This window comes from Pseudorca crassidens, chromosome 8 (genome assembly GCF_039906515.1).
Source record: "Pseudorca crassidens isolate mPseCra1 chromosome 8, mPseCra1.hap1, whole genome shotgun sequence".
NCBI classification, from domain to species: domain Eukaryota; kingdom Metazoa; phylum Chordata; class Mammalia; order Artiodactyla; family Delphinidae; genus Pseudorca; species Pseudorca crassidens.
Genome location: NC_090303.1, coordinates 45,459,746 through 45,485,776, shown reverse-complemented (window position 1 = coordinate 45,485,776; position 26,031 = coordinate 45,459,746). Strand labels below are relative to the sequence as shown.

Below are 26,031 nucleotides of genomic sequence, written 5' to 3'. Positions count from 1 at the left end.
TGGGCTCTAGGCGCGTGAGCTTTGGTAGTTGTGGCACGCGGGCTCAGTAGTTGTGGCTCACGGGCTCTAGAGTGTAGCCTCCATAGTTGTGGCGCACAGGCTTAGTTGCTCCGCAGCATGTGGGATCTTCCCAGACCAGGGCTAGAACCCGTGTCCCCTGCATTGGCAGGTGATTCTTAACCACTACACCACCAGGGAAGTCCCTCAATTGCGTTTTTAACACTGATTTTCTTCAATTTCTCTTGTGTTCATTCTCTTTTTAAAGTCTGTGAGTATAATTAAAACTACCCTACCTTTGAGAAACTTCTGTCCTCAGCCTAGCAGAATAAATGAAATATGGTTACAAAGACTGAGCATATAAATTACCTCTAGAAAAAGAAAATGCCTTCTACGTAAAGCTTTTTGATTCCCTTTAAATTTACTTATTTTTAAATTCCAGAGCTTGTCGACTATTTTTTCTCTCTAGTCCAGTGATCTTGTTATTAAAACATTCTTGTAAAAGTAATTTAGCACACATGCCTCATAGTTATTAACCAAGTTCTCCTACATTCAAATATCAAATCGCTTTGCAGATGATACTTCCTTCCTTCCACTAGCAAAATATCTTGGGGTGTGGAGGGGCCTGGGGGTTCTTAATTGTCCTGAGTGACATTCAAGAATTCTGCAAAAGTAGTGGAAATGGCTTTGGGTCTTTTAAATAAATATTCATATGTATAATAAAGATGCCACTCTGAGTGTAGAGTCTCATAAATCAATGACATCAAAAACATGTGCAGAACAATTTATATAAAAAATTATTTAATTAATACAGTAGAGCCAACCTTTGACCTAGAAGAAAGGGTATGAGGATGGGGCAGAGAAGGAATGCCCCCAAAAGGCCTTGAACTCAAACCTACAAACACGCTTGACTTAAAATCTTTGAAATGCACTGAACAGAATATATTCTTTTAAATTATTAATATTTTTGAAAATCATAATACATTATAAAATTGTGATTTGTGAAGTAAATTTTTTAAACCTGAGATGACTTCACATTTAATCATACAAAAACAAAATAAAGGTATTTTAGAACAGGAAGGCACTTTAGACATCATCTAAGCCTACTTTTTCATTATATAGGGGAAGGTTCTGAGGTCATGGGAATCTTCAGGTACTTTCCCAAGGTCATAACACATGTAAATACCAGGTTATACTGTGGTCAAGGCAGACAAGATAATGCATGCTTTGTAAGTTTTTAGCACTATTAGGGGAAAAATAGGTACAATGCACTTACTATGTACAAAGTGATTTAATTTGGCCTGCAGCTTAAGCAAGACCACAGCTGGGTGCTTCATAACAACATATTTACTTGGATTTTGGGTAAAAGATGATGGTATTCATGCTTTTTTTTTTTTTGCGGTACGCGGGCCTCTCACTGTTGTGGCCTCTCCTGTTGCGGAGCACAGGCTCCAGATGCACAGGCTCAGCGGCCATGGCTCACGGGCCCAGCCGCTCCGCGGCATGTGGGATCTTCCGGGACCGGGGCACAAACCCGTGTCCCCTGCATTGGCAGGCGGACTCTCAACCACTGCGCCACCAGGGAAGCCCGGTATTCATGCATTTTAAAGGCAGGTTCATTTTAGGGCAGAGTTTTGTAGAACTCAAAATTAATCTCTTTCTTGCTTCTTCCCAGCCCCAAGATAATTCAAACTTTTAACTCCTGTCCTCCTTCTCCCACTCAGAGAAAGAGAATCATACAAATGAACTGAAACAAATCAACCAAAACAGTTAATTACAGTTAACAGGATTATCATTTTATTTCACATGAATTCTAATTTTAATTTGTTCTGGCTTTAATTATCAGGAAAATTGTTTAGTATCACTGTTTCCTTTTTGAGGTCAGCCCATTTTAGTTCTTCTAAAAATATATTTCTTGGGGATAAGCATATACTATTGCTTTATAATATTCATTTCAGATTGGATCAGGTAGATTGGGGAAAAGCCAAGGGCAGAGGACTATGTTTTACTGTGGTTATAATTCATGCTAAATTTATATGTGTATTAAGTTGCAGCACATAAAATTTAGAGAGTGATTTCTGAAAGGATTCTCAACATGACTAAAGTCTGAAAAAAATGGCATGAGTACTATACTTCTTAAGGATAATCACACTTTTGTTCTATCCTGGTAAGGCTGATTGTGGATGAATTCTAAGAGTGCATTTTAGAGTAGCGTACTACTTTAAACAGAAGAACGTATGAGAATCATGCCCTTAATGTTTTTAGTTCTTTTTAAAGCAAATGATAGGAAAGAAGGAGGGTGAAGCAGCCATCCTTCTTTCCCCTACCCCCACTCCACCAATGTTACGTTATTAAAATTGGAGAGGTTTAGCAGAAACAGTAATAAGTTTTTCATTGTTACTTGGCCTAGTGTCCTTTTCTGATTGAGTACTACAGGAAATGAAGACTTGTACAAAGAGACAAACATGACAGTCCACTGTTGTTTCATATCCCAGGCCAAGGGTCTTGTAGGATCCATGAGAGTTGAATGTCAGGGCAGAAGGTCTCAGGTCATTACCATAAAAAGCTCTTTGGCACCCTGTGTAATAGAACAAAGTGTCAGACCAGTTCCCATTACTAGGTGCCTGTGGTGCTTTTCTTCAATAATCAGTCCCATTCAGACAGAGATTTTAAGGTCCTTCATCGTCTTTCTGTTTCACAAGCAGTAATTTTTTAAGGTTAAATGGCCCTAGAGGGAGAATGTTTTTGAAGTAAGGTTTAGGAAAAGAACTTGTTATATCCCAAAGCTGGCCTGATTCTTTCTCCTTTTTCCCTAAGGTCAGATGCAAGTTCAGCTCGGAGGGCACCGAGCTTGGGCATGTGGGTAGAGGGCAGCATTGTGGGCAGCATTCACTCCAGCTCCACATGCCAGCAGTGGAGTGCTGGGAGCTAATGTACAAGTGGGGATCAATTTTAGGGTGGCCTGCTTAATCCCAAAGGGTGGAATCAGACGAAGCTTCCTTTGCCCTACTTTGACCCTCAACCTCAGATATGGGTACTTTTTTTTCTTCTTGAAACTTTTTAAGAGCATGAAAAACCTGGGAAGTGAAGATAGCCAAGATAACATTGCAACCATGCTATATATAAATGTGTGTTTTTTTCTAAAGTGCATTTTCAAAGTCCCAATTAGAAAATGTGCTTCACTGCTTTACTCTGCATATGCCCCAATGAATTCCAAGAGGTCACAGAGGCAGACTACAACTTTGGAGATTAGAAGAGCTTGCTCTTTAAAGAGCTATTTTTAGCTTGTAAGGGAGAGTGTAGGCCTGGAAGTGCCTGGCAGGTACGTCCTACAGTGGGGATCTAAATTGGAGGTATGATTCCAGGCCAAGGTCTCAGCAAGGCTCCTTCTGCATTTGCTCTAGGAAAGGGTGGTTCTGCTGATTGTCACTGCTCTGTTGGGGAGTGGGGGTACCAGCTTTCCCTCGGGGAACTCAACCTGTGGTTGGGGGAGACCTCTTGTGTAGAGGGTACATTGTGTCTGGGCCCCGACTGACCTAAGCAGAAACACTGGAGCCTGAGGTGTCCAGTAGCCATGCTGGAGGAAAGGACTCCCCAGGACTCATTAAAAATCACGATTCTATTTTGATGGTCACTAACTGGGGCTCCTGAGATGAATTTCAAACCAACACTTATATAGAATTGTCAGCCCGCAGAGTGCACCATTCCAGGCCAGGCATAAGCGAAGGGCAGGCTTCGCTAGTGCCTGGCCTGGAATGAGGTAACTAACAGGTGAGGTAGGAGGAGGAAAAATGTCTGCTCCGACTTGTGGACTGAGTCTGGACCCGTTGAGGAGATGCTGGCCTCCCCGCCGGCAGAGAGGGCCTGGTCCCGGGATCTCACCGGATACGGGTGAAGCTGGCCTGTTGGTTGTGTGATGGACAGGGTGAAGGGGAGAAGACAAGGACAAGGTTTGAGAGGGAATGGTGAGGGTGAGATAGAGACACAGATATGCAGAGACGGAGAGGGTCAGAAAACCTGAGAGAGACACAGAAGGAGGTAGAAAGACGCCGGGGGACAGGCATGGAGTACAAGAAAGAGGACACAGAAATGAGAGTGAAAGAGAGAGACAGCAAGGGAGAGACTGAGAAAAACAGAGACAGTGAGAGTCAGAGCAAAGAGGTGGAGACTGGGAGATACTGGCCGAGGAGGAGGTTTTAGGAGCGAGGGAGGTGGCAAAGGCTGCAAGCATCCCCTATCACCCCACCTCCACTCCCAGGCCGCACCCCCGCCTTGCCCAGCCCACGGCTAGGAGTCGAGCGCGCAAGGTCGCCCAGTCCTCTCGGCTGTCGCGCGCTGAATGGCTGGCGGTCCGCAGCGCCCGGGTCTCAGGCCTCCCAGCTACAGGTCCGCGGTGCCCCGCATAGGCGCCCAAGGCGGGCTGGGGAGACCTGCACCCTCCGGCTCCCGTTTCCGCCCTACGCACCGCCCCACTACGCTTCCCGCCACTCCTCTGGCGGTCGCAGTCCTCCTCACGACCCTTGGGAAGGGTGCACTGCGGCCACCAGAGACACCGCAGGAGCCACTTCTCCCTGCGGGCCCAGCCCGCCGAGAGCCTAGGAGCGGGATCCATTTACACGGGGTATTAATTGGTCTCTGAGGAATCGTTCGCCCACGTGCCGATGTAATTGCCCGAGTCAGGAATGTAGGCGAGCCGAGCGGTGGACCTACGGAGAAAGCACCACGGCACTGGCGCCGAGAACCCCAGCGCACTCCAGAGCGTCCCCGAGTGGCCGGGCAGGACCACGGATAGAGCCTGCGACTCCGCTCCGGAGTGGCTCTCGGGGTTCTCAGGGCCGCCGGTAGAGGTACAGCTGCTGGCTGCGCCAGGATCCTCGGGGCTCAGCTCACCCCACCCCTCCCTCTGAAACTCGGACTGCTTGCGCCTGCCGTGTGGCTGTTTTCTTCCGAAAGGCCAGTGTCTTATATCTCAAGTTCAAGTCCTGAGGACTTGCCCAGTCTCCTCCCCTTAAGTCATTTCTACCATCCTTCGGCAGCCTCGGGAATCAGCGAGCCTCGGACCGCTCGTCCCACATCCAACGCGGGCAGTCCCGGTCTGTCCGGTGCAGTAGCCCGGCGCATTCGCTTCTCACCCTCCCTCTCTTTCTACCTCCCTTTCTCTCTTCCTCGCTTTCCCCCTCTACTTCCCCTCCCTCTCTTGCCTCTTAAGTTTCCTGCACCGTGAATCCAACTGTGCCAAGCCTAGGCTCCCGCGGAACCAATCCTGAGCGCGACCCGGGTACTGGGACGCGGACTCTGCCGAGGCTGGACAAGGCAGCGGGACCGGTCCGCGCCCGAGCATGGAGATGAAGCGCCAGGGAGGGCATGTTCGGGACGCCGGAGACGCCAGGCCCGAGTAGCTCCTCCATGGAGCCTTCGCAGAGCGGTCCCTGCTTGCTGGATTCGCCCCCAGTCCTGTGCGGTACGTACCCTCCGCCTCCACAGTCCCGATATGGGGGACACCTTGGGGTGGGGTCGGTGGGGCAGCAGGAAGGGGCAGAGGGGAAGGCCACTGGTTGGGAGACAGAGTGAGCCTGAGGGGTGACCCTCACAGACCCGGGCAGGCTTCCACTCTAGAAGTTAGCGACTGGCTGTGCCCCTTCGCTCGAAAAAAGTAGTACATGTGTATGCGCGTGGTATCTGTGTGTGTGCAGGGCGCTCGAATGGGTAAATTGAAGCCGGCTTTCCTATATGCAAATTGCATTCACTTTCCCCACCCCCATCGCACCAAACGCGTGGAGATACCCGGTACCTAATCCTGGTCAGCCCTACCTACCCCTTCCTCTTCCCGCGCCCCCCTCGCTCAATATCTCTCGCTCGCTCTCCCTCTCTTTCTCTCTCCACCTCTCTCTGCTGGTGTGTACGTGTGTGAGCACTGCCAGGGCTGGCGAAGAACCAGCCACCGCCTTTAGTCCGAGCCTCCCGGCCATCAAACACTAGGGCAGGTCTCGCTGCCAGAGACGCTTGGTCTCGGAACCAGCCTGCACGCGGCTCTGTGTGCCCCGCCACCTCCTGGCTCCACCTCCCGGGAACTCGCACCCGAGCAGCACAGGGCGCAAGGAGCCCCTCATCCTCCAACCCTCCTGCCCGCCTGCTTGCGGACCGCGCGCTCGCGGGTTTCAGGCGCTGGATTTGCTCGCTTTTCAGTTTTTCCTGCCTCCCCCACCTCCGGGTTTTTTTTTTTTTTTTTTGGTCCATCCCTCCCGCCACGACCCCCTTTCCGCGCTTGGTTGCCAAGCCTAACCTTGCCCGCGTGGTCATGGGATGTCTAATTTCATTTGTATCTAGGCTGCTGAGAGCGCTCCTTGCTCTATAAAGTGGATGTCAGGTGGATCTATGTTTTTGAAGGAACAAAGACTCAGCGAACGCACCGCCGAGGAAGTTTGAGACGCGGGAGGATGCAGGCTACGTGCTGGTACGTGCTTCTCCTCTTGCAGCCCACCGTCTACTTGGTAAGTCGCTGCCAGTCCCGCGCCCCCGCAATCACACCCTGGTCGCAAGGCCAGGCAACTGGGGGCGCGCGGGAGGAGGGTGAGACCGCCAATTCAGCGAGAGCGACGTTCCTAGCGACGGTGTTGGAACAACTTTGTCAAACTGATCTCCCCATCTCTGTGGGATTTTCCGGGGCTCCCACCCTCGTTTCCTGCTCCAGTACCCCCTCCTCTCCTGCGATTGATTCTAAACCGCGTCTAGGGCGCCCTAGATACCCAGAAACCGAAGAGATAGCTGGACGGGATGCTTTATAGGGAGAGAAGGCAAAGAGAAGGGGTGGAAGACAGGGAACTCTTATTAGTTCATCCAGAGTTTAAACGAAAGGAAATGGAGGTGGAGAATGGAAAGCAATGAATCTGCCCAGGTCCCCGACTTTGAAAGTAAATCCACCCACCTAACCCCCAGTTTGGAGATGCGGCACATAAAGAAGTGCAGGTAACTTTGTTCGACTTGTAGGGTTCAGACAGGACAAGTTTAACTATCTAGGAGCCCCACAAGCGTCCAGATGGAGTTGGGTCAGAGATGCTCCAGCAAACATGTAGAGGCTCCCCTTCTCTCTCCTCCCAATCTCTCCTTCCCACCAGATAACCAAACCCCAGTTCCAGTGCTGAGCCCCCTTATTAGGGAGTGGCAGACCTTGTCGCTAGGGAGAAAATACTAAGCAAAGCTACCATCCGAGTCCTCCCAGAGCCGAGTTTTCTGAGGTCCGGACTTTGCCCACTGTTGGAACTGGGGTTTGCGTGGGCGGGGTGGGGGGCTTTGAGGGAAGCACTTTATTGTTGTGGTGGTGGTGGATTGGTAGCTGTGGACACGGCGCGGAGCCAAGACCGAGAGCACGATTTCTCGGGTCTGACTTCAGGGAGGGCCAGGGACAGTCTTATCCTGCTGGTGAAGCTGTGCTCAGTGCACAGAACCCCATAACCTACCTCTGGGCCGCAGGAGCGCACTGAGGGCTCTATGTGTTCCGAGTAGGAACAAGAAGCGCTGGGGCGGCATGATGGGTTGAATAAACGGGAATGGGGGGAGCGGTGCCGTCTCAACCCCAAGGGCTTCAGAACCCACAATCCTTGGAGCAGAAGTGTTGCCATACCTGCAGTTGAGAGCGTTTCCCAGCTGTTGCCCTGGTGCCTGTGACTGCAGGGCTGCTAGTTGTGTGAACTCTGTGTATGCTAATGAATGTGTATGTATACGTGTGTGTGAATATGAATGTAAGGGTATGTGTGTAAACGGGTTTCAGCTGGAATCCAAGAACCCTCAGTGTTGCGTGTGTTTGCACCTTTATCGCCTGACCATGGCAGCCGCGGACGCCAGAGGGCGCTGCGCGTCAGTGTCCTCGCCTACACGACACCTTGGGGTAAACAGGTGAAAGCCCGGGCAGCCAATCCAAAAGAACTGCCTTTCTGACTCCTTTACCGAAGTCTGTGCCTTCCCCGGCTAGAACGCACACGCACTGCAAAAAGTGTCCTTCCCATTTCTCATCTTCAATCATTCTTGCCCACCTGTGTCCAGTAAACCCACTGACATTGAGAGCTTAGAGAAGCAGGGCAGAAAGTTTGGCCAGAGGAAACACAGAAATTGTTTGTTGAAAGAAGGGGGAGGGACCCAAAGTGAAAGCTACAGAGGGAGAATATTAAAGATTCCCTTGACCATGGAAACCCTCCTGCCCCTCTCCTCTGCATACCTTTACGCAGGACCTGAACCTCAGGACTGTTCGTAACGTCCTTGAACTGTGCTCACACACGGCAGAAGCTCGCGGCTGTGGTGCAGTTATTGCTTGGAACAAGTATTTCGATAGTCTGGAAAATAATCTGTCAAAAGTAGAAGTGAAATCAATACGTTGTGTTAAATTTTAAATGTGTTTGTTGGCAGTTAAACCGTTTTCCACTCATTGCAACAACAGTGCTGGATTTATTCTAATGCGCTGCGTTCTCAACAACAAGCGCATTAATTCTCCTTTAATTGTAAACTGGGAGCATTTGAAAACCATTCAGTGTGAAAATTATGCTGATTCAATTACCGTTTAGTTACAGACTTCATTACCTGAATGCCTTTTGGCAATACAGAGAAAGGAGACAATTTTTCCAATTTCACTCAAAACAATACAAAATGTGAACAATAAAATAGAGAAGGCGATTTAGAAGCCCATTCTTTTTCTCTCCGATCTAAAGTTGTTTTGTGTGTCGGGGATTAGAAACCACACGCACCACAAAAACAAAAGGCTGGTGGCTGTGACCCAAGGCAGTATTTCCAGGGATTGCAGTCCCATGGTTATTTGTCGGCAAGATCCCAAGCTGTTTTCCAGGAGGAGCAAGAATCTGACTTTTACCATGGAAATGAATTTAGAAGGGTGAATTGGGCAGTCAGGACAGGTTGGATTTCGGCAAGTAAATACGTAGAAACCCTTGATTAAATCTCTGGGGCAATGAGACAGACCAAGAAGTGGTCAAAGCTTCTTTCTCCATCTGTTTTGTTAAATACCAGAAACAGTAACTGAATTTATCATTTGTTTGGAGCCGCACCCCAAAACATCCCAGACCTTTGCAAGAAACTGCAATAGATGCCTGCAGGTTGTCAGGAGATGCTTCAAGTTACGCTCCAAAAAGGCAGGGGTGGCAGAACCATTATTTTATTTTTCCCCTTGAATTGCCACAATCCAGGTAGGAGTTAAATGAATAATTTTTTTGTCCTTATGGACTCACACCACAAGTTAAGTGACAGGGGCACTCTGTACATTGCCTCATAGCTGATACCACAGTATCACCTTTCTCTTTAAGCCCCTCGAATCCCAGTTATATTTCCCAAGGAATAATCACACATTATGTTCCAGGATCAAGATTTGTTTAGGTATCTCCTATGCAACAATATTGAGGCTTCTGCTTATAGAGACATACCTTAAATACTCCCAATTTTAAGAAGATATTTTTTTAAGTGAAAAATAACTCTCTATCCAGCAGATCAGTGCTCCATATTTAAGCCACAGTTCCCAGCCTGTATTTAGGTGAATGTTCTCAAAGTATGTTTCTTGGCCCAGGGTTCTTTGAATGCCTGTTCTAGTTTGAGAATTTTGAGTCTTTTTTTGTGCTTTGAGAGATGGGTCTGTCCTGTTTCAAACTAGAAGCCTATTTTAATACTGCAATGGGAAATTAGAGATGTGTCTGCAAAGTTACCTCCTGAAGCATATTAGCTAGGATACTCAAAAATCACCACAGGGCTAACTCCAGCCATAAATGCAGGGGAGTGGGAAATCATTAAAAAAAAAATAAATAAAGGCAAGGAAATCTTCTGTTTACTGAATGTTATTGAATTGCAGATTTAAAATTCTGAATTCAGCAGGAGAGGAACTTATAGTGTAATAATACTTGTTAAAAATAAAAAAGTCCTGCAATCTTTATTCTCCTGTCAGTTCTGGATTGATTCCAGGATATTTTCAGTATGATATAATGGGGTAACAGATAATAGCATTTTAACAGAATTGAAGCACACACTGGATAATCTAGGGCAATGTGGTTTCTGGATCGGAAGAATGAGGGTCCTAAGTTGAGTTATGAGCTGAAGGACAGGCATGAGCACACAGGGAGGGCACCTCCCAGCAGAAGGCAGAGGTGTCCTGCTTGGGGGCTCACCTGTGGCAATTTTCAGAGTCAAGAATTAAGTAAAATAGCACTCCCAGGGCATGTTAACAAAAACGTCACTCAGAAACTGAGTCCAGAGATTCTGCTGAGAGGTTGAATGATGCTACTGTGATCAAGTCACACATCCATAGTCTATTTTGAGAAGAGGCCCCTTGTCCTCCAATTTAGTTCCCACCATTTTTGCTAGGAAATTAATTTGCTAATAATCTTAGTCGCTTTTTTAACCGATATGGGCAAAAATGGAAAGTTCTTTCTCAAACTTGTGCTTAACATTTTGATTCATCTATTCCCTTGAATTTAGGGTATCCTGAAAATATGAATTCCATTACCAATTGTTTAACAGAGATTAAAGCATGGTTAATATATTCATGGAATACTACCTCTACACTGTTAGAAGCCAGACTGTTTGGGTGAATTCCACTCACTATGAAGGTAGCTGTTAAGAAATGTGGAAGCTAAGGGAAAAGTAGCAGGAAAGAGATCACCAATGTCTATCCTTTGGACTAGGTATGTGTACTTCCCATTCTTTGAAAATTAAGCCAGCTGACCGCTGAACATTTTAATTAATTTCAGCTTATTCCTGAAAAGAAAAGCACATTACCTAACAGCAGTGATTCAGTGTTCTCTATTAAGGTCAGCTCTCGGAGGCAGTACTATAAGTTACCCAATCCCACTGAATTTCCTGACTCTTGTGCCCTAGATCAGCCTTCCAGATAAAGGATTAAACCTAGATTTTTAAAGGAGCCTATGCCCCAGCAGCACAAAGTGAGAACTCATCAGTCTCAAGACCTATTCCAGGGCTCTGTGAGAAGAGAAGTTGCTACCACTCCAGGCATTTCCCTGAAATAGTCAACTCTCCACTGACCAGGAAAGCAGCTCTCTGGGGGTGTGGAAAGCGCTTGGGTGGGTCGCACTTCTACTCACTTCCAGGAGGATTATACTGGTCTGGGGCCTTCTAGTGATACTTTTGGGGAAACAGCTTTCAGTATTAGTAGGAGAGAACTAGAATTGCTCCAACTTTCTCAGCAGTGTTTTCCCAGAAAGCCATTAAGTTTGTGGCTCCTCTTTGTGTGAAGTTGATTTCCATCTGGCTTTGAATTGTTGGCGACTATTTCCTCCTTAATGAAAGTGTTGTCTGGGTGAAAAATATATCAGGTGGCAGGGAAATTGGTTGATTTTTTTGAGATAGGTGACCAATGTCCTACTTTTCTATCTGAGGGAAGATTTTCTGCAGACTACAGAAATTGACAGTATTGTCCAGGTAATAACCACCGACCACAATATTTTCAAAAGGGCATTTGAGTGATGAAAGCATTTGGATATTGCTTTTTCAAATAAGCAATTTTCTCTCTTGGGCTTCTTTGATTTTTATAGGGGGTGGGGGAGAAGGGGCCACGCATTGGCAAAGGGATGCCTTCCCGGTTTCGCCTAGTTCTGAGATACCTAGGTACTTGTCAGCCTTGCTTGGAATTGCGGGGTCTGAAGAGCTCTCAGTGAGTTTGACTGTCGCCGCAGTGATATTAAGGGTCAAAAGGGAATCCTGAGAATGAAGAATAACCCTCTTGTTGCACTCTTCCTCCCATAAAGAAAGCTGATGGAAGCTGTGAAAGTTTGCCTGCTCTCAAGTGGCTAGCTAGGAAGCGTTTTCTTTCTTTTCTTTCTTTCTTTCTTTCTTTCTTTCTTTCTTTCTTTCTTTCTTTCTTTCTTTCTTTCTTTCTTTCTTTCTTTTTCTTTCTTTCTCTCTCTCTCTCTCTGTCTCTCTCTCTCTCTCTGTCTCTCTCTCTTTCTTTCTTTCTTTTTTAAAAAAATGCCTAGGTTTGATTCGATTCAGGTAAGTTCTCTTAAAGCAACCTCGTCCTTTAGGAGCTTCAGATCTCATTCTAAGACCTTAACAGTCCGCGCCATTTTAATTAATAGAGGGAAGTAGGCGAGTTAGCCTGCCGGGCGCCGTCGGGTCAGCGACTTCCAGAGCAGCTGGGTGGCAAGGCGGGTCTGCTCCCTCGCCTCCCCCTACATTCTTCTAGCCAGTCCTGCCGTCAGTTTGCGGGAAGTTGCGATCTTGATTTACCCGCTACTCAAGCCCCAGACCAGCTCTTTTTCTCTAAGTCAGCACTAACCCCTCCCGGAGCTCGGTAAACACGGCGCGCGCGCATTTTTCTGCTGCCGATGGGCAGGTTGACGACTCCGCTTGAAGGAATGTGACAATAAAGTGGGAACCAAAGCTTGGCAAGCACTTAATCAAGGATAAAAAGGTTCCGCCGTAAGGATGTCACTCAATTTATTGTGAAAGTCGAATGAATTACCTTAAATGAAAGTGCTTCCCAGATGAATATTACCGGCAATTTCCTGAGCTGGCTCTGTCAGCACGAGATGAGGAAATGCCAACCCAGATCAGGAAAGAGCGCCCATCTCAATTACTATGCCAGCCTTTCAAGAGCGGCTTTTTATTGAGATGATATGTATTGGCGGCTTCTTCAAGCCCCTCCGCGCGCCCAGGAGCGCGTTGGCGCATTTTCCAAGTTTGCTGTCTGCCCTCGCGGGTTGCTGGCTGTTGTTTAAACTTCTAATGAGCTTGCCGCGTTTCTGCTGCGGGCTCCAAACCTGGTTGCCTCTTCTGTAAAGAGCTTTCCCTAGTATGTTTTGTTTACTTCGGAGGTGGGGGCTGGTGGGGGTGGGGCGGAGAGAATTCCCCTTCTAGGGGTCCCACTGTTATAGAAGGTTCCTCGGCATCAGGTCGGGGGCTCAGGAAGGCAAGTCGGAGCCTAGAGCTGGGGCCTGGGGATGGTGAGTGCCGTAGGGCCTCAGGAGCAGAGAGCGCGCTGCACGTGCCCCTCCCGCCGCGGCTAGCGAAAAGCCTTCGCCGGCTCCCACTTCCTTTAAAATTAATGAGCGTATTTTACTTGTTCCAGCTGGAAATACGGTGGGGAGGGTGATAAGCAGGCCGCGGCCGGAGCACACCGCTGCATCTGCATGAGAATGGAGAACCGTGAGGCTTTTCTGGTGCTGTTTTTCTCCCACAGTAAGACAAATTGCTGCTTGTAAAAACCGAGTGTTTCCTTAGAAACTGGCTCGTGGGGGCTCTCCTCGTCCCTGCCGAACCTGACTCTGGCCGGGCCTCGCCCAATATCCCCGCCACCCTAATGGATTCTGACGGGAAGGATCGAGACAGCGGCTCGAGGGGCGCGAAGAGAGGCTCCGCGCCCTCGCCCCACCGGAGGAAGCGGGCGTCCTCCTGACATATGCCGCCCCCGTTCTCAGACCCCCTTTCCCACCCATTGATTTTCAAGGCCATTTCAAGTCATCTTCTTCAGTTAGAAGCGAGAAACTTCCTTCGACGTAGGCTTCAGACCCTCGACTCGGAAACTCAGCCCTCTGACCGAAGCCGCGGAGTTCGGGCCTGGGAAAGTTTCCCAGCCTGAGTCACCGCCGTCACAGTTGCGCTCTCCAGTGTCTGCTTTTAGCCTCAGGTGACCTCCAGCAGTCCCAACGGGTTTACGAAAACACAGGTGCAGCCCTCTCGCGTCTGGACCCCAAGGCCTCACACCAGAAGCGTGGCTTCTGGGGAACTCTTCGTTGACGCCGCCGAGCTTCGATGCTTCTGGGGCAGCCGGCAGGACAACAGCGGTTCTCCGGAGGGAGGCCGTGGCGCGGAGGGTGAATGGGGCCTTGGCCGGAGGCCGGCGGCTAGGCAAGCCGGGCCCGCAGAGCGATCCCTCAGGACCACGGACAGCGCCACAGGCTCCGCCCCGCGTGGTGCCCGCGGTCCGGCCTCCCTCCCAGCCGCGGTGCGGGCTCGGCCCCTCTGCAAGCAGAGTGCGCTCTTTCCGCAGACACCTCGCTGCCGCCCAGTCGCAACCTGAACCACCCGCCTCCCCCTCCCAGTCTTCCGGGAGCACTAAGCTCCGATCGCTAGGTCCCCAAGGTTTCCTGTGGTCCGAGCCTCTCGTTAGCGCTCCTTTCCCCGCCCCCTCCCTGGTGGCGGCGTCACGTGGTCGCCACAGAGTTTGTCCTGAGGAGAGGTGAATCCTTCTTTTCCTCCACTTTCTCCTCCCCTGCCTGCCCCCATTGCCTCGCACAGTTCGTTAAATCTGCCCCTCCTCCCAAACAGAAACGCGAATCCTGTGAGGTAGAGCGGCAAGCATCTTTAACACTGTAAAAGACTCGTTTGACAGACAAGGAAACTGAGGTAGGAGGGGAACCAACTGTCTCGAAAGAGTAAAACCAAGTGGGGAACAATGAGTCCTGCCCTGTCTCCCACCTGCGGGGAGCACGGCTGGAGCCACCAAGTCGCCCACCAGATATGCGCCTTTGAAAAGCAGCGCGGGGTGGGGTGGGGTGCGGAGTCCTAATTATTATGAATTTCCAGAGGAGCAGTAATTATTCACGGAGAGCAGGCGAAACAACGGCCTGAGCAAGGGAATCGATATATTTGTTATCGAAAGTGCCTGGCTCGCCCGTAATGCAGACGAATGGGGATGCAGCCTCATTATTTTCCGTGGTTAGGCTCCCCGGCGTGGGGCCCGAAGCAGCATGGGATCTATCATCATTAGACACGGGATGGGGTGGGGGGCAGTTTCTCCTTATTTACTTAGCAAAACAAACACTCCACCAACCCTACCCCCTCGAACACTGATAAACAACCGTCGTTCCTCCTCCTCTTCCCCCTCCCCTCGCCCTCTTGCTCCGGCTTCTGTTGCACACTCCCCCCGCCCCCCGCCCCCAGGCCTCCCCGAGCACTCTAGAGCGGACACTACGGTCACTTGAAGTGCGAGCAGTTCCTCCTTGGCGGCGGTCACACGGTTGATTTGGTCCAGAAATAAGCCGGAGAGTACCGAGCGTTGGCGCTAGGGGTTCTCGGTGTCAAAGGCGAAGGTTGGCTGGGAAGTTCCGTCCTTTTCTCTCGCCTTAGCGTCAGAGCCAGTCCTTTCTGGACTCCCGATTCTGCAAATCCCCGCAGTATTAAAGGAGCAGGGGTCTGGCAGGTAGTGCTCCATCAACCCGTGTGAGAAGCCAGCTTGGAGAAATGCAAGCCTGAGAGAAGAGAACGAATCTGGAGGTGAAGGGAAGTCGAATATTGAATAGGAAGGGAAGGGAAGGTTTAGGCATAACGCCTCCAGGGTATTCTCGAAGGTCCCCGGTGAGAACGGCCTTCTTCCAGCTCCAGGTGAGGGGCTGGCCTTTTGCCTGCGCGCGCCAGTCAGCTGCAGTTTTCCAGGAGTGGGAACGGGCCACACCTGCACCCACTGGAGTCTCCGAACTGTTGAGGGTCCTGCCGAGTATATTGCACAGCGTCTCCCCATTTCTCTTCCATTCTGCAGCCCTCACGCCCTGGCACAGCCTTTCTCACTCCTAGAAGTTGCCTGACGCTCCTGGTGAGCAGCTGCTGGGATGAAACTTGTATTCCTGTACAGGTGTCTTCACTGTTCCCTGAAATGCCACAGTTCTTATGGTCAAGTGAGGGGGGTGTGTGTGTGTGCGCCCGTGTGCACGTGCGTGTGTGTGTGTGTGCGTGTGTGTGTGTGTGTGTGTGTATCTTTGAGTGCTTGGTCTTCATCTGGCAGCCTTTCCCTTATTACAGCAGATCAATGCTGCAGAGAAGATAGGGTGTGGCCCTTAAAAAAACCCTAACTCCTCCTCCTTAATTGCAGTAAAACTATCATAGTTATAATAACATTTATAATAATACTGATGAGAACAAAATTTAAAATTGTGGACTTCCAGCCACTAAAGTAATAATAATACCCTTCTCCCCTGGAATTTTCTTTTCTTTGGAGCCCAGCCTTTCATGGTACATTGTAATTACCTGAGTGTCTTTGTTTCCTTGCCAGCAGAAACAGCTAGCCAACACAACACCAGCACTGTATGATCTACTGGCATCATTTCCTCCCACCATCTTCATTTTTAGAGGTTTTATAATTAAACTCCGTGAGATATATGTAACATAAATCCAGTGGAGGACTTTTTATTTATATTTATGTAGCATGCTGAGAAAGGAAAATTAAGGAAGTGCTTATATTGAAGTAATAAGCCTGCTTTGATATTAACAGAAATGTCACTTTAATTTACTTTTCTCAAGTCTAAAAGACTGTCTCTGTGAGACCAGACCCCATAGTCATGCCTTTTCCAGGAGAGATCCCAATAAAGTGAAAAAGATATTAATTAGCTTGTACCAACTTAGTGGGGAAAAAGGCCAGGCTCGCCACTCACTGGAAATATATACCAGACTAAATGTGGCAAAGTTGCAGTATGATGTAGGAAGTTGAGCAGCTAGCTGGAAACAGCTGCAAAGCCCTACATTTTTCTGCCTATCCCTGCCCCTAACCTGTCACAATGCACATTTACACATAGAGTAACAGGGCCTTCCAGAGCCAACACAAAGACATCATGCAGCAAATCAACAGGAATTTTAATAAAACTGAAAACCATAGACTAAAAGGAAGAAGGCACCGATTTCCTTCTCTAAGATAGGTTATTGCCAGAAAACTTACGATGGAAAGTCTTGGAGAAAATGTCCTGGCTTAGAAGACCCTTTTACATGTACAGGTTAAACACACACACACACACACACACACACACACACGCACACACATAAGAGCAAGACTGGATATCTGTACATCTACTCTTTGAAGGATTCCATGGAAAATTATAATGGGGAATTCTTTTGTTTTCATAAGTTGTTGGACCCGAAATTTCAACTTGGGTTTGACAGTACCATTTCCTTGATAGGTATCTGTTACCTGATACTACATTATTTCCTGTTTATGTCAGTATTTTCAGCTATAGAATGAAAGCAATTTAGGTGAAGAAGAACTACTGGCACGATAGCTGGAATTTCAGTGATGTATACATATGCCAACCTCTCCAACTGAACTTTAGTAAATGATACTTCTCCTTGTAACCTTGTAGCTGAATGCTATTAGAGGCCCACAGGTATATAAAACAGCTTATATAAAATTAATGGACTGCTTTACATTCACAATCTCTTACTCGTGAAGCCCTTGTAAAATATTACACCTATTTAAAATAGGGAGAATATAAAATCAGGTTTGGTGTGCAATCGGTAGTTGTAAATGGTTCGATGAAGTATTTGATTGTTTTGAGTGAGTTTAACAGTGTGATGGAAATTTATTGTTCATCTTTGTTCACTGATGTGCTAATCATAAGGCTGCTTCTTCTTTTATGTACGTGGCCAGTTTTGAAACTGATCGTAAGGTTCCAAGGCAACGTCTAAGTACATAATCAAAATTTTAGGAAAGATGAATTTATTGACTTACTAGATTACAAAGAGATCCACGGGTCACCATGAAGTCACACACACACACACACACACCCTCCAACATTGCTTTATTATTTTGTTTAAAATGATCAACCATATATTTATTGGCATTGAATACACTGGACATTTTATATGCATTTTTTGAATAGGAAAATGGATAGAGGTTTTAATTTAGCATCAGACTCATAAAAATAGTCTTTCTGAGTATAGTGAAATTATTAAAATCTCTTCTTGTTTTTCATTGATGTGGACAAAATTTGGAAAAATGAGAGATCCTCATTCTTTTTTTTTTCCCCCTCCAAACATATATTAAAGACTGCATTTCTCTTTAATCCGTTACTTAGTTTATGATCTCAAAGACAAGCCGTAAGCCCCACTATGGATTTTTTTTTCCTTACTATGCATTTCGTTTGGGGAATGAAGCATTTTTTTTCTCCTGCCTTATTAGACTGAGAATTTTACGCAGCCTAAAACCATAGTGACCTTTTCCAAGCCTTCTTCCCCCTTTCCCCCACTTCACTCGAAGTTTACTAGGTAAACTTCTAGAATGGTCATATTTTTTTCTTCTTGTATGAATGGCCACTAGACTATTGTGTTAACATCTCCTCTAAATGAGAAGCAATGCCCTAATTTACCAACCATCTATATACATTGCTGATGCTGCTCCATACTTGATGGAAAACTCTTAAAAACATGCATCAGATTACATGAGATCCATTACACTTTTCGTTTGAGAAGTTTTCAATGAAAATGCCATAATTAATCCCAGGTTTGATTCTAAAACTGAATTGAACTATGAGTTGTGATTTGTTGTTGGAGCAGTTGTGCTGTTGGTAATAGGACCGACTACATGATCTCTGAAACTGGAAATATAAAATACCTTTACTCACATAATTTTTCTGCTTATTTGTGAATAGTTTCCTATGCCAGGGCACCATCATTTATTGTCTTACAGCATTAAATGTAGAGAAAGATGCAAACCACTGCATATGAAGTTATTCATGGATAGTCAGTGTAGTATTTCTCTGCTCTTGATGTGAAACTTAATTGCTATTGATGTTGAGATTTTGCAGAACATGGCAGAGTTTTTGCCTCTTTCACAAGAAATATGTAATTGAATGATGAGTACCTCATATTAGATTTTCAACCTTATTTCTGATGGTTTAGTAAGGCAGTGTTATGAGTAGCTGCACCAGAGGCAGCCACAATCTCTAGCCATTATCAAACTAAAGCAGAACTGGCACTAGCACATATGAGCTGAGCTCCCACTTTTGGATCTGCAGCTCTGCTGTCAGGCTGAAATGTTCTGGAGTGTGGAAGCATGAAGAGTGAATGATTTGTCCTGAGATGTTTAATCCTGCCTTGCATTCTTGACTGAAATCCTTCACAGTTAGAAGAGCTCTAATGTGTGGCCAGATGGATTTGCACGTTTCTCAGACTGATGGATTTTTTTCCCCCCTTGAACAAATGCTGAAAAAAATGAGAAGTTTTAACAGCAAATCAACATGCCAAAAGATGGCTGATATCCTCCCAAAGACCACTACTTCTAGCTAGGTGGATAATATCATGGCACCTGTGCAATGTCAGCAATGAATTCATTACTCTTCTATTCAGAAATAGAAAAGTAATGATGAAAAAGTGGGTGACTTCTTGCTCCAGTGAAGACCTGGCCACAGGAGGGAGAAAATAGGCCCTTTTCATTCATCCTGGATGCCCCTACCCCCCTCCGGTCTCTCTCTCTCACTTCAATTCTTAAGGGAAATGGCGTTGATAAAAGACTTACTAGGAGAAAAGAGGGGAAGAGAATGGCAAAGTATTTTCTTAATTCTGTGACCTTGGGCAAACTTTTTAACCTCTCAGATCTTAATTACCTAATCTGTAAAATGAGGCTAACAATACCTCCTACCCAACAGAGTTGTTATTGAGGATTAACTGAGTTAATGTGTTACAAAGAGCTTAGAAAGGTGTGTGGCACATAGCAGTGGTGAATCAATAGTAAAGGAAAAAAGTTGAGGGAAAGGTTTCTGGACCAGGTTCCCATGCTTCCAGCACAGCTGTTACAGGGATGAAACACCGCTCTGCCCTAAGACCAATCCTATCTTTTGTTTCCCTCTTGCAGCTGGTTGATTGCTGTACCGTTTGCCCAGGGCTGTCCCGTAAGCCATATGTATTTAATGGGAATAGTAACCATTATGATTAAAACACAAGAAAATGGCCATTTCTACAGCAACTACCCAAGTGTTTATAGAAATGAAGAGACAAGTCATCGGCAGGCCCAATGAACAGATTGCCTAATTGAAATGAGAATTCTTGTGATGTTTTAATTTCAGGTGGCAAACACTGTGGGCATTTATTAAGATCTAATTTTAAGTATTGATTAATTTGTGAACAGTATTTGCTTTTATTTACTTTTTTTTTAACACTTGAAATTCTCTTAAAATTTGCACACAACATAATCAAAATGTACAGCCCACTGGGTTTTAAAGTCCAAAGACCTTTGGACAGGGGATACAGGCTGCTTTTCTCTGGTGAAGTTCATTCTAGCTGCACGCTTGTATGTGGCAGTACATTAGCTCCCCAGAAGTACTAGATGAAATAATTTAGTGGGTTGAGAGCACAGCACCCTTCCTATATGCTGCTCAGAATATCTCCTGTAGGCCACCATATGCCTCCTTCCAAGGCATTGTCCTGGGTACCCAAGAAGGGTTCCTACACAGAGATAGTATTTTGTGTCTTGGATTTGACTTGAAAGTGGGGAAGGTGTGGAGATGACTGCAAAAGATAAAATCTTCTACCTTCTTGTTTATACCCTGAGCCAAGTACTGTGCCAGGACTTTAGCATGGATTTTTTTTTTTCATTTAGTTCTCTTAACCCTGTAAGGTGATAGGTACCGTCAGTAAGGTACTATTAATATCACTAAATATTAATATATTAATATACCCATCCTAGTCATATCATTAATAACACTCCATTTTATAGATGAAACAATTGAGGCACTGAGAATGTGAGTGAACAGTGCAAGGTGGAAAGATTCTCTTCCAGATAGTCTATTTCTTGAGCCACTGCTTTTAATTACAACACCATAGTGTGTGTGTGTGTGTGTGTGTGTGTGTGTGTGTGATTAAAATATTTTTTGAAAGTAGGAACTGGGTTGCTTTCTACTTCAGTGACTAGTTCTTGCTACCCCTCCCTCTGGATAGACCTTATTTGAATAACTGGATGTGTACATAAAACGCTGTTGGTACTACTGTAATTTAGTAGTTTTATTAGATGTAGTGCATCAAAGGGGGGATACAAAGGTAATATATGCAGATTTGACACTGATGGTTGTGACTCTAGCTTCTGCTGATGGCGTGTGTGGGACACGGTCTCTTTAGGAACTCTGCATCTATTGACCTGACCAATATGAAAAATGATCCCTGGGCCTCAGGGTAAGGTAATAAGTGAGACCCGGGCATAAAGCACAGCTCTTACAGTCATCTGTGAGGGAGTTTAAAATGATCCATGACATCCGTATCTCTTCTAACAAATCACACACCTGTTTCCTGAATTATTTGCCATGTCCGGGCAGGAGGAGGTAGGGAGAGGAGAGTAGAGTTTATTTGTAAGGGGATAACCACATGTAAGAGGCATAAACTCTAGTGTTTCTCATGGCATTTATCCTTGTGAGTTCTGTGTTTCTGAGAGCTGACAGATATAAAAGAGAGATGCAAATCCATATTATTTTATAAGCAAAATCTTTGCACATTGATACAAATTAAGAAACTTTAGAAAATCTGTTTAGCTTAATACCTTATAGTCAAAATAGCCCCAAACATTTAACTAGTTTAGCATAGGCATTTTCACTGTGGGCTGGATATGTGATTTAAAAGTAAAATAGAAAAGTGCTCACAAAGTATTTTATAGAATTACTCGGTCTATGTTGAATTTAGGAATTTTTCTATTTCTGAAGAATAAAGGTAGATCCAAGATACTCCTGCCCAAAGTAGAAGCCCTCTGGCATGAGATGAAGGTGGAGAGTCTGGCGTCATTTCAGTCTTGTACTACATTTGACCTTGGGAAAGCTTAGTTATGCCTTGGGGCAAAAAATTAAATGTTCCATTTTGCAGCAGTATCATCCTTCACCTTTATGTGGATTTAAAAATGTAAATAAAATTGCTTTCTGTAAATGGTATACATGAAGGTCATATTCATATCCTCTGCAAGGATTCCAAATGCCATTTGACCCATCATTGGCTCAATAGATAATAATGTGTTCTATTAGTTTTTAGTAATCTACTTTTTAAGCATTTTATGACCCAGTATTTTTATGCTTAGGTCCTAGTTTGTGAAATAAGAAATCAGAAATAAACCTTTTAGCAGTTCATTGTAGATTTATTTATAGAATGTGGGCTTTCAACTTTGAACTTTTAAAAATGCCAGATCTTCCCAGAATACATAGTCTGGCTGAAAATCTGCAATGAGAGAAGAATGTGCTTTTGAAAAATTTTGGGGGTTCAAGCTTATTCTAATTATTATCTCCATTCCTTTCCTTGTAGGCCAGTCAGAAAATGGGGTTTGAGAACCCTCATAGCAGAGTGCAACCAATGGACTTAGACAGTAAAGTAACTGCTCTTCTCTTTGAGAGAGAGGGTGTTTGAATTCTTTTCATTGAAATTTGGATAATAAGACCCTGATAGATCCTTGTATTTAATTGTCATGATTTTGATTGTTAATGACTTTTGACTGCTTCTTCTGGAGGTACCTGTCAGCCATTTCCGAAGCACAAATGGCTTTATCAGAAGCAGTAGGAGTTCCTTTTTCTTACTAACCTCGAGCTGAACAAATTATTTTGGGAAGATGAGCAGACCAATATCATCACAAGTTTTTCTGTCTTTGGGAGATTATTTTGTTTATTGAATAATGTATTGAGATCACTCTGTTTCAAAAATTTCTAGCTGTTTTTTAAATTGTAAAGAGTATTAGTCCTCTCTCTGAGTAGATATGTCAAGAATATTGAATGACCAAGGCCGTAAGACAATGATAATACACCCCTGTTTGCTTGGGAAAGTCCTGTTTTATGCCTATCATTTATATCAAAAATACCATCTCATTTTCAAAAGTGTTTTGGTGGGGATGGTAAATTATATGGTCATCTTATATACAACTCAACCCTCAAATGGCTGAAAAAGGTTGATTATAAGCCTTTATGAAAGGCTTATGATTATGAAAGATTGTTGAATAGGCAAGGAAATCATTCCCATATTTTACGTTCCCTTTCTTATGAGACATTCAGGGTCCTCATGAACTTGGGCAACCAGGTTCACTACCATAATGTGCTTCATGGAATGTATCCCATACTCTTTATTTAAAAATTTGGTAACATTTTAAATTAAATATTGTGCATTACACAGTCATGGGAAAAGCTGATAGAAAAGGACTGGCTGATTAGCTATGCAGAAGTCCTGCAGGGTGGCATCAGCATGGAGCAATTGCTTTGGTCCAGGGCCCAGAAACTGAACGTTACCAGTGCTCCTAGAGTTAACACAGAAATAGACTCACTCTAACCAGCAAATCATTTTGATAATGCCCTTTTGCTGTGAGAAGAGTATCTAAAACACTATTCAGAGCACATTACTTTCAATATGGTAGCTCTGGAGGGTCCAATTAGTAATCAAAACTTTATACATATAAATATATATATGTATGTGTGTGTGTTTATAAATGTATATGTGTATATATATATGTGTGTGTGTGTGTGTGTGTATATATATATATATATATATATATATATATAACTTTGAGGTTATTTCATAAGACGCATGGCAGACCCCAAAGTAGAGTCGAAGGTTCCCTTTTTCTGTCTAGTGTCTTCCTATCCTTGAGAGTGCTGAGCATGCATCACCTTGCTTGCTTCTCTGAATCCTTGTTTTCTATGCTGACAGACCCTTTCGATCTTTTTGATACATTCTTTCTCTAGGTGTGTTACTATCATTGATAAAACTTCGAGCAGCTGCTCCTGTGGACCTATTGAATATTCTTCCTATTCCCATTATTTATTTTATTAGATCTCCTGAAGGCATCATTTTCTTCCTTAATGTCTTGATTCTTGATGCGTTAGAAACTCATTGACACCCTTGACCCTCCATCATGTTTTATATCTTCCTTTTTTAGGGCTTTGCAAGGCCTTGAGACTAGGAATGTGAATATGTGATGTTGATTTAATAGGTTTCTCTTTCACACCTCTACTGGGGGTTATTCATGATGGGTAATTCAAGCAATTAGGCAAAGCCATTTAGTGTGTGGTGGGAAGAGGGGAGAAGGAAGCATTTTCCATGCCTTTGTTCAAATGCTTGAGCTGTTTTTACAGTAGGCATCCTATAGACATGTCTTGGTTTTTCCAGATTTCATGGGATTGTAGAAGTTGGTGCCTGATAAAGTGTTAAAAAGAGTGGGGGAGAGGGTGAGGTGGTGGCTGTGGGGATTGATACTAGAGACGCTTCACGAATTCTCCTTTGTTTTGCAAACGCATTGGCAAAAGTTAAATGGATCCTCTTTGGTAAGAAGCGTCAATGCAGATTGCTCCCTCTGACAGCTCAGGAGATGAGTGTGCTTCTTACTTTGCTTTTCTGGGAAAATCTCAGGAGGAATTGTTCCCTAGGAATCTAGTTCGTGCTGGTCTCTGGCAAGGATGGTTAAAATTTTTAAAAAATCTACTTTTATTTTTAATTGTGGTAAAGTATAACATAAAGCTTACCAGCTTAACCTTTACGCGGGCCTCTCACTGTTGTGGCCTCTTCCGCCGCGGAGCACAGGCTCCGGACGTGTGGGCTCAGCGGCCATGGCTCACAGGCCCAGCTACTCCGCGGCATGTGGCCATGGCTCATGGGCCCAGCTACTCCGCGGCATGTGGGATCTTCCCAGACCGGGGCACGAACCCATGGCCCCTGCATCGGCAGGCGGACTCTCAACCGCTGCGCCACCAGGGAAGCCCCAGCTTAACCGTTTTTAAGTGTACAGTTCAATAATGTTAAGTACATTCACATTGTTGTGCAACCAATTTACAGAACTCTTTTGATCTTGCAAAACTGAAACTCTATACCCATTAAAGAGCAACTCCCCATTTTCCCCTCTCTCCAGGCCCTGGCAACCACCATTATACTTTCTGTCTGTTTAAATTCGACTACTCTAAGTACCTCGTGTAAGTGGAATCATGCCATATTTATCCTTTTGTGACAGGGCTTATTTCTCTTAGCATAATGTCCTCAGGGTTCATCCATGTTCCGGCATGTATCAGAATTTCCTTTTTTTATAATTAAATTTATTTAATGTGATCATATTTATCAATTAGCCTACACTCTGATAATATAATAATTCATCCATATTTTCTTCTTGTACATACATGGTTGTTTTATTGTTTTACATTTAGAACCCTGATCCATTTTGAATTTGTGTCTTATGTATGGTGTAATAGAAGTCTAATTTTATTTTTTCAAGTGGATAGGCAGACAGCCTACCATCAATTGTTTAAAATACCACCTTTGCTTCAGTGATTTCAGATGACGCTTTTATCGTATACTAAATATCCTTGCATCTGTTTTTCTTCCATTGGTCTGTTTGCCTCTGTATGTACCAGTACCACGCTGTGTTAATTAGAAAGGCTGTCTAGCTTTATTTAATGTCTGTTGGAGCTGGTTCTCTCTCACAGCTTTTCCCCCCAGCTTTATTGAGATATAATTGACATATAACATTGTATGCATTTAAAGTGTAGAATGTGATGATTTTATACATGTATATATTGGGAAATATTTGCCACAGTAAGGTTGGTTAACACATCCCTTGCCTCATATAATTGTTTCGTTGTTGTTCTTGTTGTTGTTACGGTAAGAACATTAATGCTCTACTCTCATAGCAACTTTCAAGTTTTTAATATGGTATTGTTAATTATAGTCACCATGGTGTACATTAGATCCCTGGAACTTATTCATCTTATAACTGAACGTTTGTACCCTTTGACCAACCTCTTCCCGTTTCCTCACCTCTCAGCCCCTGGCAACCATCATTCTACTCTTCGTTTCTATGAGTTTGTTGTTTTTAGATTCCACATATCAGTGAGATCATACAGTATTTGTCTTTCTCTGTCTGACTTATTTCACTTAGGATAATGCCCTCAAAGTCCATGTTGTCACAAATGGCAGGACCTTCTTCTTTTTTTATTGCTGAATAATACTCTCATTGTGTATATATGTGTGTATCTATATCTCACATTGTTTTTATCTGTTCATCTGTCAGTGGACACTTAGGTTGTTTCCGTGTCTTGGATATTGTGAATAATGCTTCAGTGAACATTGGTGTGTGGATATCTCTTCCAGATAGTGATTTCATATATTTTGGATGTATACCCAGAAGTGGGATTGCTGGATCATGTGGTAATTCTATTTTCAATTTTTTGAAAAACCTCCATACTATTTTCCATAGTGGTTGTACTGATTTACATTCCCACCAATGGTATGCCGAGGTTTCCTTTTTTCACCATCCTCACCAGTATTTATCTCTTTATGTTTTGATAATAGCCATTCTAACAGTTGTGAGGTGATATCTCACTGTGATTTTGG

The 26,031-nt window shown here is 44.9% G+C and overlaps 1 protein-coding gene across 1 annotated transcript in view; it reads left to right on the top strand.

Moving 5' to 3' along the window:
- The first annotated feature begins 4,326 nt into the window (after positions 1-4,326).
- NXPH1 (neurexophilin 1) overlaps positions 4,327-26,031 on the top strand; it is a 293,856-nt gene continuing 272,151 nt past the window's right edge. The window contains exons 1-2 of the mRNA XM_067746293.1: positions 4,327-5,458; positions 6,325-6,488. Coding sequence (XP_067602394.1) covers positions 6,435-6,488 — 54 coding nt within the window. The 5' untranslated portion in view covers positions 4,327-5,458; positions 6,325-6,434. The remainder of the gene's footprint in view (positions 5,459-6,324; positions 6,489-26,031) is intronic.